The following is a 12,066-nucleotide window of genomic DNA, read 5'->3' on the forward strand; positions in this document are numbered from 1 at the left end:
GCTCGATACATTTTTTTGGGGGGACCCAAATTTAAATAAATGTTTTAAAATAATGGTGATTAATTGAGTATATGACTTCAAATTTTCTAACTCAATGGTTTTAACAATGCAATGATACAAGCTCAGTTATTTAAAATGTATATTATGTGGATAGAATGTTTGAAACCATGCACCAAATAACCTCCATATGATATTCCCTGTCCTACATTTTTGGATACTGATAACATTTTATGGACAAAAAAACTGCCTCAAACATTAAACGAAGTTCAGTCAATCATCTTTATTACTCACTTCTATAGAATTTTCAGGAATATCTTATCTAAATGCGAGTGGTTACAAAAATAAAGCACATCTTGAGGAAAAATAACAGACACTCATATAAATGTTGGGTAAGAAAACTAAAGGAGTCAACACTTGTTATCACTTTGCTTTCATCATCATTACACACTGCTAGTCAGTGCTGGATTTGGGTATAACCCCAACCGGAACTGAATAGCGGCACCTAATTTTCTACTGCTCGAGTTCCTGCACCTTATATAGAATATTTAGTTCAAAAGTATTATGGACTTCCTGCACCTTAACAGTACCAGCACACAAAATGAGTACTGACACCTATTTCAGTCCAAGTCAAGCACTGTTGCTAGTTTATCAACATTGTGAGGAAACTTGATCCGTGGTTTAAAGTACTGAAGAAAAATAATACTTGGGTATGTGTACATGACATTCCTATTTATATTTGACTACTTTTACTCCACCACATTCCTAAAGATATGTACTACTCCCATACATTTACCCCAACACCCAAAATAAGACTGTGGCACATAATTCTATTCTGCCTCAGCATTTTGAATGCTGAGGCAGGATATAATTATGTGCCACAGTCTGTCAGTAAATAAATAAAAAAACAAGAAAATCGTGCCGTCTGGTTTGCTTAATATAAGGAATTTTATGTATAGCATTGACTTTTACTTTGTACTTTTACTCAAGTATGAACATTTAGTACTTCTTCAAGTACTTCTAGTACTTCTTCTTCAAGGGTGACGGTTGCTTGAGTAATTTTTCATTGACTTTTCTTTACTTTTACTCAAGTAGGACGATTTAGTACTTTTTCCAACACTGAACATGACACATTTCACAATCACATTGAATTCAATGAGGCTACATGTTTGAACACAGATGTAAAAATATACTGATGGTCAGTTCAGAAAGACTGTTGTTGATCATAATTATTTGAGGTTACAGATGTATATCAACTGATGATCAAACAATGGTGAACACGCACAAAGACACAGACAGGTACACTCATCTGATGGGTCACCATAAACAAACACTCCATGCTTCCATTATTTTGTCCCTTCACTGTAGGTCTGTAAATGCACAAATTGAGGACCGTTGGTATTAGTCCGTCTATCAGTTTGAATGAGCTCTCTAGTCAAAGTGGTATTTCACACGACACACACAATTTACTACATTCCCCTATGCGTTTGTGCATCCAAAAGTTATTTCATGACCTTTTGTAAACAGTTGTGAACTGCCCTCCACTGTAAACGGAAGTACCTCAAAATGTGAACACTTTAGGATTGTTAAGTCAAACTCTTCCTATCTGAGTAAGGGTGGCCCATGAACACGGAGTAAAACATATCCCACTTACACCACTGACATGTTTACTTAGAAAAGCTATACTGTCAAATTCATCTCTGTTGAATCGATACATTGTGCCGATGTAGAGCATACTGAAAAGCTGAAAAATAAATCACTAATGCTAAAATAATATGGATGAGATGTAGTTGTCCCCTCTGTTGCATTGTCTTCTGGGTACATAGTCAGGAGGTAAAGTGTTCAAAAAGGCAGTCGTTCTCTTCCTAACGTCCTCAAGCCTCATCATGCTATCGCTTTTGCTTCAGGCAGGAATGCTTCCCAGAACTTTACGTGCTAGATCCAAGAGGGAGAAAAGTGAAAAGAGAGCACATCAATATGATGGAGTATAAAGGCCAACATTTCAAGCAAACAGTTACATGAAAACACACACATTTGAAGAGATTTAAAAAAAATAAAAAAAAATGAAAAGAGTACAGATTACCCGCTGTTGAGACTGTAGAAGAGACTCCAGATATTTCACTATCTGGCTTTTGAAGTCCTTGGACTTCTCTTTCTGTTAGATGGAGGGGAAGAAAATAACTGTCAGGTAGATTTTCTCATGCAAAACTATCCTGAATACGGTAGCACGATGTTGCTCGAATGCAAAAAAATAAATAGCCTTTACCTCAAACCTGAGGAATTCCTTACGAACGGTTACAGAGATCCTGTCAAAATCCCTCTCGTACTGAGTGACTTTACCCTCCCACTGTGAAAGACATGAGGGGAATAAGGAGAGTTTAATGTGGAACTAGAAGTCAAAGCAATACCACCTCCCTATAAGCATGCATTAACACAGTGCTGGCTCCTGTACCTCAGTGATCTCCTCTTTGGCCTGTTGTAGTTTGTCAGGCTTGTTGGCCCACAGAAGCTTTGCCTCAACCTCCCTCTTCTTCTGCAGGGTGCTCTGAGCCTCCTGCCAGCGCTGCCACGTTTTCATGCGCTGCTCAAAACAGCCCTGAGGACAACATAACGAGAATGCCCAAATTAAGCGCACAGCACGAGTTCAGACCAAAATCTGCACCACATCAATTTCACATCGAGGGCACACAGATTCTAGCTAGTAGCTACCCAGTTTAGCACCAAAGCTAGCAACGTTTGCACTAATCTTCCATTGACATTTTGGATTTCCTCATCCAGTTAATGTAGTCGTAGCGTTCTATTTAAAATTCAGGCCATAGAATGAAGTTTCCGTACCCTGACGGCCCCTAGTAGGCGGATGTAGAATGAAGTTCCCGTACCCTGACGGCCCCTAGTAGGCGGATGTAGAATGAAGTTTCCGTACCCTGACGGCCCCTAGTAGGCGGATGTAGAATGAAGTTTCCGTACCCTGACGGCCCCTAGTAGGCGGATGTAGTCGGCCAGCAGCTCGGCCAAGATGAAGAAGTCGCTGGCCGCCTGCTCCTGGTGTAGCGTCTCCATCTTGTCCTCCACCTCGGCCAGTTGGGAGAGGGCCCGGGACAGAGCTGTGTTGTCCTCCGAGTTGCCCAGCATGGCCATGCTCTTGGCGAACACTGCTGTGTTCCCGCAGAGCTCTGACGAAACAACAGATATACCAGGGTCACAAATAAAAAAAAGAAGGTCTGCTTGACAGCTCCAATCTTATCAAAAGGGTTTTAAAGCAGACATCTCTTTTTTCTGTGAATCTCACCCTTTCTGTGGTTGACCAGGGAGTCCACCACCGCATGGAGTTTCCTCAGCTGCAGCTCCTCGCTCTCCACCTCCTGCAGTTTGTTGTCAAACCACTGGAACACAAAGCAACGTGGGAGGTACGATCAGGAAACCAATCTACATCAATTCAACTAATTTGAATGACAAAGGGGACGTGTCGACCCAAAGCTTTACAGAGGCATACGCATCCCGTTTAGCAGACAGTAAAGAAAAATATCATATTTTTACAGAAAAAAAAAAATGCAAAAGCTCCAACATTAATTTAGATAACTGACTTTACTGCTATGATTTCTTGTTTGGCATTTGAGTAAATCAACCAGAACAGTGATTGTCTTACAGCATCCGAGTCACTGATCTTGATGGTCATCTTACTGACAGCATCTGATGCTCTGTTGATCATCTTCAGGAAGCCAGCTCCACTCAGTGTGTGTGTACCCACCGCCCTAGGCAGCTGACAGACACACACACGCGCACGCAGACACACACACGCGCACGCAGACACACACACACACGCACGCAGACACACACACACGCACGCAGACACACACGCACGCACGCAGACACACACGCACGCACGCAGACAGTGAACAAATTAATGCATGATTCCAGTAGTCTGTGACAGTATTGACAGCTAATGACTTTAGAGCACCTACCTCGTCTCTTTCCAGGAACTCTCTGACATCAGGGTCTTGTAACAGGGACGGGTGACACACTACTCTCTGCAGGTACCTAGAAAATCCCACAAATATCAACGGGCTAGACTACAGGGAGGAAACAATGCAATGCCTGCCATAGCAATGAAGATACAGCAATACATTCTTAACAAAAGCAAAGGAATATGACAAATATCAACAGGCTAATATAAAACACAATCTGAACATGATACTTCACCGTGCTGTACATGCAAAGTCTGAGTACAATAATGGTAAAAGGTGCTTCTTCAGGTTCTACCTCTCCAGAGCCGCTCTCCTCCTCTCCACAAAGTCAGCCGAGGAAGAGTCATCCTTTCCCACCTTCACTTTGGTCATCCCTAGGGAGTCAAGACATGGTGTTACTAGTGTCTTTCTGTATTTCATGTGCCGTGATCAGTACACTGCACCTGTGACATCTACCGTGTTTGCATACTATGCCTGCAACCAGGTTTTTGAAACTGGCTGGCAGACATGAACTGACAAATGTAGTTCCTTACCCACAACGCTCTTCTCTGGTGGTGGAGGGATGATACAGCCGTTCAGGGAGTGCTTCACCGACAGCTTCTCATACAGCCCAAGGAAATCACTGAACCTCCTCCACACCGAGAATGTCCTGTTCCTGAACATGGGTAATGTAGTCTAGGGGGTGGAATTAGTGAGGCTTAGTATCAGTTTGCGCAAGACAAAATCACAAGTTCTGATTTCATAGAGGACACTGGCAGAAGTAGGCCTACTCAACACAAGCAGAGTAATTCCTTCAAATTGTTCATGGTCACAGTGCAAAGCATAGAAAAATGGTTTGGGAGTACTACTATATACATGACCAAAACAAAAACGAGTTGTTTAAAAAGTCCTGATTTTGCTGCTGCAGAAGTTACATACCCGAGTGGACACCTTGTAGGCCATGTAAGCGTTCATGCCATCTCCTAAAAGGGAAAATCAAATTGTCAGGTTACAGAGGTTGACACAGTTTAGTTTACAATATGAAATCCGAGAGACGGGAAAATGACACACAAACTGTAAAAAAATATATTTTAAAAACAGGCATATCCTGGCTACAACCCTCCAGGACCAAGCGTGAACAACATTTAAAAACTAAACTGAGGTAAAGAGGTTTCAAGGATCTGGTCCTGGTCCGTATTGAGCTCACGGCATCTTGTGTATCCATGCTGTTCTGGTTCTTGTCGTAGCTAGCTAGCATGCCTGTCGGCTTCTGTGAGGCTTTGATATTCCATCTTCTGTTGTCTTTGTTGTGTTCTTCCCATTCAAATTGACAAAAACAAAACTCTCAACTTGCCATGTGTAGCTAAAGCTATAGTTAGTTCTTGCTATATTGATAGCCAATATTAGACTCCTAACCCTCAAAGTTGCTTGGACAAGCAAGAAAACACTCCCTCACCCAGCGATGCCATCTTGGCTTCCTACTTTAAAAACTCAACTCAATTGAGAGGAAGATGAGATAATTACATCATAGCTTCCATGGCTTCAACCACAATACACACGTCCAATGCTTCTAAAATGGTTGCTAAACATCAGTTCAAAGATAGTGAGAAAAAAATATTCCTTACCAATTTTCTCTGGATTGGTGACAGCAACCTCCATGTCAAAGCTGTCCTCATCCTTTTCCTCTTCCAGCTGAATTGGTGGAAATGAGCTGGTGAACAACAAGACTTCGGGGAAATTGCACTTACATTTACTGTTATTATTCTCTCTCTTTTGCTGCATATGATGAAAACATTTGGGGTTTTGCTAGTCTCATAAGGTCAGCAGTGTTCCCCATCCCCTATATCTGTCTTTTGAGGGCTGATAATAATTACGTTATGGCATAATGGCCCTCCAAAGCAACGAGCAGCAGACAACAACATATTACATTAAACTAAACTGTGGAGGAATTTGTTGGGCATGTCCTGTTGTAGCCTACCTGCTCCATAGACCTGGGTTGTGTTGCTGATGTCCTGTTGTAGCCTACCTGCTCCATAGACCTGGGTTGTGTTGCTGATGTCCTGTTGTAGCCTACCTGCTCCATAGACCTGGGTTGTGTTGCTGATGTCCTGTTGTAGCCTACCTGCTCCATAGACCTGGGTTGTGTTGCTGATGTCCTGTTGTAGCCTACCTGCTCTATAGACCTGGGTTGTGTTGCTGATGTCCTGTTGTAGCCTACCTGCTCCATAGACCTGGGTTGTGTTGCTGATGTCCTGTTGTAGCCTACCTGCTCCATAGACCTGGGTTGTGTTGCTGATGTCCTGTTGTAGCCTACCTGCTCCATAGACCTGGGTGGTGTTGCTGATGTCCTGTTGTAGCCTACCTGCTCCATAGACCTGGGTTGTGTTGCTGATGTCCTGTTGTAGCCTACCTGCTCCATAGACCTGGGTTGTGTTGCTGATGTCCTGTTGTAGCCTACCTGCTCCATAGACCTGGGTTGTGTTGCTGATGTCCTGTTGTAGCCTACCTGCTCCATAGACCTGGGTTGTGTTGCTGATGTCCTGTTGTAGCCTACCTGCTCCATAGACCTGGGTTGTGTTGCTGATGTCCTGTTGTAGCCTACCATAGACCTGGGTTGTGTTGCAGATGTCCTGTTATAGCCTACCTGCTCCATAGACCTGGGTTGTGTTGCTGATGTCCTGTTATAGCCTACCTGCTCCATAGACCTGGGTTGTGTTGCTGATGTCCTGTTATAGCCTACCTGCTCCATAGACCTGGGTTGTGTTGCTGATGTCCTGTTATAGCCTACCTGCTCCATATACCTGGGTTGTGTTGCTGATGTCCTGTTGTAGCCTACCATAGACCTGGGTTGTGTTGCTGATGTCCTGTTATAGCCTACCTGCTCCATATACCTGGGTTGTGTTGCTGATGTCCTGTTGTAGCCTACCTGCTCCATAGACTCAGGTTGTGTTGCTGATCGTGTAAGTGACGGGGTGAATTCAGCTCCAGAGGACTTGGCTGTGGTGCTGGGGTTCTCCATGGACAGCTCCACCGAGACCTCTGAGGGGACGGGGACGGAGGGAGCAACATATAACATAAGCAAGGACGTCACAGGGAGATGAACCAATTCTGCTTTTCAGTCTAGTAGGGGTAATAATAAAAGGGGAAAACGATAACATACCTGCAAATAGATCATTCTCATTGTCTGAATGGACACCGTTGGACTTAGAGGTTGTGATGGAACTGTTGACAGCGGTGCTAGTTTCTGCTTCACTGAAGAGGTCAGCTGGTTCTTCACCATTGGCTGTGTCAGGCTGAAAGGCCTCTGCAACAGGGTTGCTCTGAAGGGTAATAAGACAATATCAATAAAGACTACAGCACTTAGAATTGAGGGTATTAAAACAGGTCACTTTTTTAGTGCCGGCGTTTAAACCTTTCACATACAAGGAGAAGCACAAACCACAATATTTGTGTGGGGTGGACTTGGGTTATCAGTGAAAAGGGGCCAGGTCAGTTGATTGTGACAAAGGCAATTATAAAAATAAAAAAATGTAACTTCATATTCATCTCCAGCACCAGCTCGACATCAACATATGAAAATGGTGCATTTATGTTTTGAAGTAAAAGAGATAGGAAGATGTGTCTTTTGACTCAAAAACATATAAACCCACCATGTTCACATGTTGATGTTGGGGGTGTTGGAGATGATGAATTTAGTGTTGGAAAATAGTGAATTGTCCCTTTAGTTATGTATTACAATGATGCAACAGAATACATGGGCCTACATAGCCACATGTCCATTACTATCAAACTCATTTTTGTCAAAAAATGAAGGTGGGGGTAACTGGTCAAGTGTAGACTGATGTCCACTATGGGATTTGAAGACAATTTCTCATCTTTTCCTTTATTTGGGTGGAAACAAGTGTATGTCCAACTGAAGTTAGATATATAGATATTAGTAGAACTAGCTAGCCAACGTGCAGTGAAGTTGTAAAAATAGAACCGATTTAACAAGCTAGTTAGTTACATTATCAGCTGCCCCGGTCCTGGACAAGAGTGAGGTCAACCATTGCCCAGATGGGCTAAAATCAAAACAGAATTCGCCACCTTGGCTAGCTACACCTGTGTGAAGCTAGCCACACTAAGGATTAGCAACAATCGTGGAATTTGCGGTTCAAAATAAAAGTGCCCCATTAAAAGAGATTCAAACGAATACAAATAGTGGAATAATGCCATATTTGGACTAGTTAATGTTCGGATGTTATACAGATTCAAGACAATAATTAGTTAATTTGACCCAAAGCAATACAAATCAGTTGAAATCGCACTGTGGATGTATTAGACTTTAGAAATGCATTTGTGGCATACTTATATGCACTGTACAGCCTAACCTAAGGATGTTGCACCCATGAAATAGGGTATCAGCCTATTGAGTGACACTCACAGAACACAACTGTGTAGCGTTTACACACATATTAGCGTTCTGTGAATGTCACTGAGTAGGCTAATACTCCATTTCATGGGTGCAACATCCATAGGTTAGCCTGTACATAGTCTCTACGAATCCGAGCGTGGCAGACTCTACTCTCATCTCTAACATGTAGGCTCACTTTTTGTGAACAGTCATAAGACAAGTCAGAACGTTGAATAAACTTAATTTAAACATACTTTACCTGATTTTCTCTTCATATAGGCGGTAATCCGAGACAGACTATCCACAGAGTAGTGTTATTAACCCGACTTTCAGTACGCTGGTTTGTATATCGGTTTGTATTTCTGGTTTTTATTTCCAATACTGACGCAATTCGCATGACTTGGACAATATATCAACAATGGCCGAGTTCAACCGAAGCATAGACAGGACCATGTTCGATTACATTCGGCTATTGTTTACATATTGTGCATCACGTGAAATGCTAAGGAGATGGAAAATACAAGTGACAGAAATTGACAGGTGCTGGAAAAAGTTGTGGAAATCAAATGTCCACAGTAAATAATTGTTTACTTGACTTTTTGCTGCGCCGGTAGGTTCTGCACTGACAACCGGTAAAGTAACCTCATATCATTTTATTCAACATTTTAGCTTGCATAGATTTGCATATTTTTTTTACAGCGATTTCTTTCAGAAGGATTATCCATGGAATAACCATGGTAACTGTGATGTTTAGGCAAGGCTGTAGAATTAAATATAAGTATGCCCACAATGCAATTCTAGTCTAATACATCCACAGTGCGATGTCAACTGATTTTTACTTTGTGTCAAAACTAATTATTGTCTTTTGTTGAATGTGTAAGAACATTCCTACATTGTTTAGCATTATCTAGCTAGTCCAAATTTAGCACGTTTCCACTATTTGTATCACTTTTATTTTGAAAGCGAACCAAAAATTCCACTATTATGGTTAATCCTTTTTGTGACTAGCTTCACACAGGTAGATATCTAGGCTGGAGTGCAGCGCTTAATAAATTAGTAATTGTTTGAGTGAGTGCAGCTTGCTGACTGCAATCAAAAAACAAAAGGAGTTAACGTCAGTAAGCTATCTAATGGATTGTACCAGAATGGAGACTTGAAGAGTTGTGCTTGACAGGTAGCTAGGTAATGTTAGCCTAGCTAGCTGGCTAAACTCCGTTCTGTAGTGTACAGGGCTACTAGCTTAGCTAACATTAGCATGCTATGGAATGGTGTACAGATCAGGTTTCAGTCAGGACAAGTGTAGCTGGTATCATCTGATATGCCTAGTGCTTACATTGCCAACGAATATATCCTCCCCTTCGTCACTGTCTTCATCTGCCATTTCGGAAAGTGGGTCTTGGTTCTCTGCTCCAGGGAGAGGAGGGGGATTCCGCCGTGAGCTAGCCGCCATGTCTGTGATGATACGTCTCTAAACGGAAGTTGACAAGTGCAAAGTACTGTCTGGAGCGACACCTGCTGGTGATTAAACGGCAACGCGTTTAGGAACGTCACAGGCCTCTATTCTTTCTACTGTACTGTGTGACCAACTGTAAATGGTGCTGGAAATAGCAATATAATGAAGCACCTTGTATAAAATATCTAGCCTATATAATGTATTTCAACCGCCATTCTGTATTATATGTGATGTTTTTTAATTACCATGTGGCGCCAGGTGTTAGGTTGGGCATGGGTTAAAGTGGCTTGGTCAGAGTTTTTAAAAATACACCTCTACCTTCTCCTTGAATTAATCACTAATTTGGACAGATGAAAGCGAGGGTCCTTATACCCTTCACTAATCCAGTCATGTGTTATCAGTCACAACTTATATGAAGGACTCAAAGAAGCATGTATTTAAAAAGTATTCTGACAGAGACATAAGGAAATGAGGCTGTGAAAGAGATCCTCTATATGTATTTGTTAGGAGAGAAACTCCCTCTGTCCCCTAGAGTCCTGACAAATTAAGTTTGATAGCTATATAAAAACAAAGGGAACAATAGCTCCAAAGCATTGGCTATGTTTTGTGTTTGTATGGTTTTTAATAAGAGGAAATACATTCTCTTCCTTCCCTGTGTATCTTCATATGCCCATCAGTGTACTGTTGTCTAAAACATTTGACACATATATGACAGCAATATATTTTCTCCTCTTTTGTCTATCTTGATATTTTTTATCAAGGTTCTTGTTTTGGAAGAGTTTGCCACAGTCATGGCAACAAAGTAGTTTCTCTTCAGTGAATTGACTGATGGCATTTTAGTGGTTGATATTAACAATTTTCGACACATAAAGCACAAAATGCTTTTTCTTCATATTCGCTTTTAAGACTTGAATTTCTGGTGTAGCATGAACCACATTCATTGCAGCAAAACGGTTTCTCCCCTGTTTGAAATGTCGTATGCTTGACCAAATGTCCGCTCTGACTACAAGGTCAAGGCCGTACTGACCCGTGGAGAATGGACACCAAATTAAAACGGATGCGTTTTGGTCCGTGTGGAGTGTGTGACGCGAAACGCCTGCTCTTTTCTAATTCGCTAAACGGATGGTTACGTATCCTTCGGCCCGTCCAAAGTTCAACTCAGATATTTTTGTATGTGAAAAATGGATTGAAATTGTATGGTTATGGACGCGTCATCTCCGCTGACCGTCAACGTACGACTTCCATTGAGAAACCGGATAGAACTCAAAGGGTCAGTCTGGCCTCGCCCTCAATGAGTTTCCACTTTATTCGCATTGATGTGATTTGTCACCCGTGTGAGTCGACATGTTTAACCTCGTGACTGAAGGATTTGCCACATCGTTTACACCGATATATTTTTTTACCTGTGTGAATTCTATGATGAATTTTCAAATGACTGGCTTTAGAAAAGCTTTTGCTGCACTCTGGACATCTGTATGATTTCTTCCCTGTGTGAGTCCTCATGACCGACCAGGTTTGTCTTGCCGATGAAGGATTTCTCACGTTCTAAGCATTTATATGTGACCAACCCCATTAATAGATGTAATAATTGATAGGTAAACTATTGTTATGCTAGCCAAGTAATGTTGGGGGTTAATATAGAATTACCTGGTGAAGTTAAGATCAATAGATCAAATTTGACTGTCCTCGATTTTCAGATGAGTTTCAAAGGAATAAAAAATTTAATTTTCATTCATTTGCATAGAATGTGCTTTAAAAAGTCACCATGCGTGATGTCATTCAACAACAACCCCCCCCCATTAACACTTATGTCACTGAGCTTCACAGAGAACTGGATTTACTGCCGAGAGTCACTGGTTCGTTCTGATACTGTTCTTCAGCCCCATAAATGTGCACATCTTTTCACCTGCATGCAGCTCACGTATTCCACTGGCTTGGTTCATTTACAATGTAAAAGCGATTAACCTCCTTTGGCTGGCTTGGTTCATTTAAAATGTAAAAGCTATTAATCTCCTTTGGCTGGCTTGACAAGTTTATGTGGATTTCTTTTAGTTCATTTAAAAAAAAAAAAGGCAAGTTTGGCTTGACAATGGCTGCAAAGACATTGCTAAGCGTATTTTCAGATCTAGGACCAGGCTAAGTGAACACGTCTAACGTCTCTTTGATCTAAGTGGCAATGTCTCCTCAGGTCCCCCTTCCTCCATTGACAATCACACTCCAGCCTATATATAGTTGACTCTCAGTATATGAAAGTGTTACCTGTGCCAACAGGTCAATGA

The 12,066-nt window shown here is 41.8% G+C and overlaps 1 protein-coding gene across 2 annotated transcripts; it reads right to left on the reverse strand.

Moving 5' to 3' along the window:
* Window positions 1-260: 260 nt before the first annotated feature.
* LOC110506964 (sorting nexin-1) lies at window positions 261-9,835 on the reverse strand. 2 transcript variants are annotated; one of them, XM_036981366.1, is made up of 15 exons: window positions 9,668-9,825; window positions 7,102-7,261; window positions 6,868-6,980; window positions 5,567-5,633; window positions 4,881-4,924; window positions 4,496-4,637; window positions 4,258-4,336; window positions 3,960-4,035; window positions 3,644-3,757; window positions 3,287-3,380; window positions 2,965-3,170; window positions 2,450-2,593; window positions 2,264-2,344; window positions 2,081-2,152; window positions 261-1,932 (listed from the first exon to the last, which is right to left on the reverse strand). In XM_036981366.1, the coding sequence occupies exons 1-15, from the start codon at window positions 9,782-9,784 to the stop codon at window positions 1,882-1,884; spliced, it is 1,560 nt and encodes a 519-aa protein (XP_036837261.1). In that variant the 5' UTR covers window positions 9,785-9,825; the 3' UTR covers window positions 261-1,881. The 2 variants fall into 2 exon arrangements, with proteins under 2 accessions (XP_036837261.1, XP_036837262.1); XM_036981367.1 differs by lacking the exons at window positions 261-1,932; window positions 2,081-2,152; window positions 2,264-2,344; ... (7 more) ...; window positions 4,881-4,924; window positions 5,567-5,633 and adding exons at window positions 5,640-6,539; window positions 6,582-6,694 and having other exon boundaries at window positions 6,785-6,980; window positions 9,668-9,835.
* Window positions 9,836-12,066: the final 2,231 nt, after the last annotated feature.

The sequence above is a fragment of the Oncorhynchus mykiss genome, chromosome 6, assembly GCF_013265735.2.
Source record: "Oncorhynchus mykiss isolate Arlee chromosome 6, USDA_OmykA_1.1, whole genome shotgun sequence".
NCBI lineage: Eukaryota > Metazoa > Chordata > Actinopteri > Salmoniformes > Salmonidae > Oncorhynchus > Oncorhynchus mykiss.

Excerpts from the sequence above, each read along its gene's own strand:
- LOC110506964 (XM_036981366.1), bottom strand. The coding sequence starts at position 9,784 with ATGGCGGCTAGCTCACGGCGGAATCCCCCTCCTCTCCCTGGAGCAGAG. Across the intron at positions 3,171-3,286 it reads CCTGGTCAACCACAGAAAGG|AGCTCTGCGGGAACACAGCA; the intron begins GTGAGATTCACA and ends TTGTTTCGTCAG. Across the intron at positions 1,933-2,080 it reads TTCTACAGTCTCAACAGCGG|CACGTAAAGTTCTGGGAAGC; the intron begins GTAATCTGTACT and ends TCTTGGATCTAG.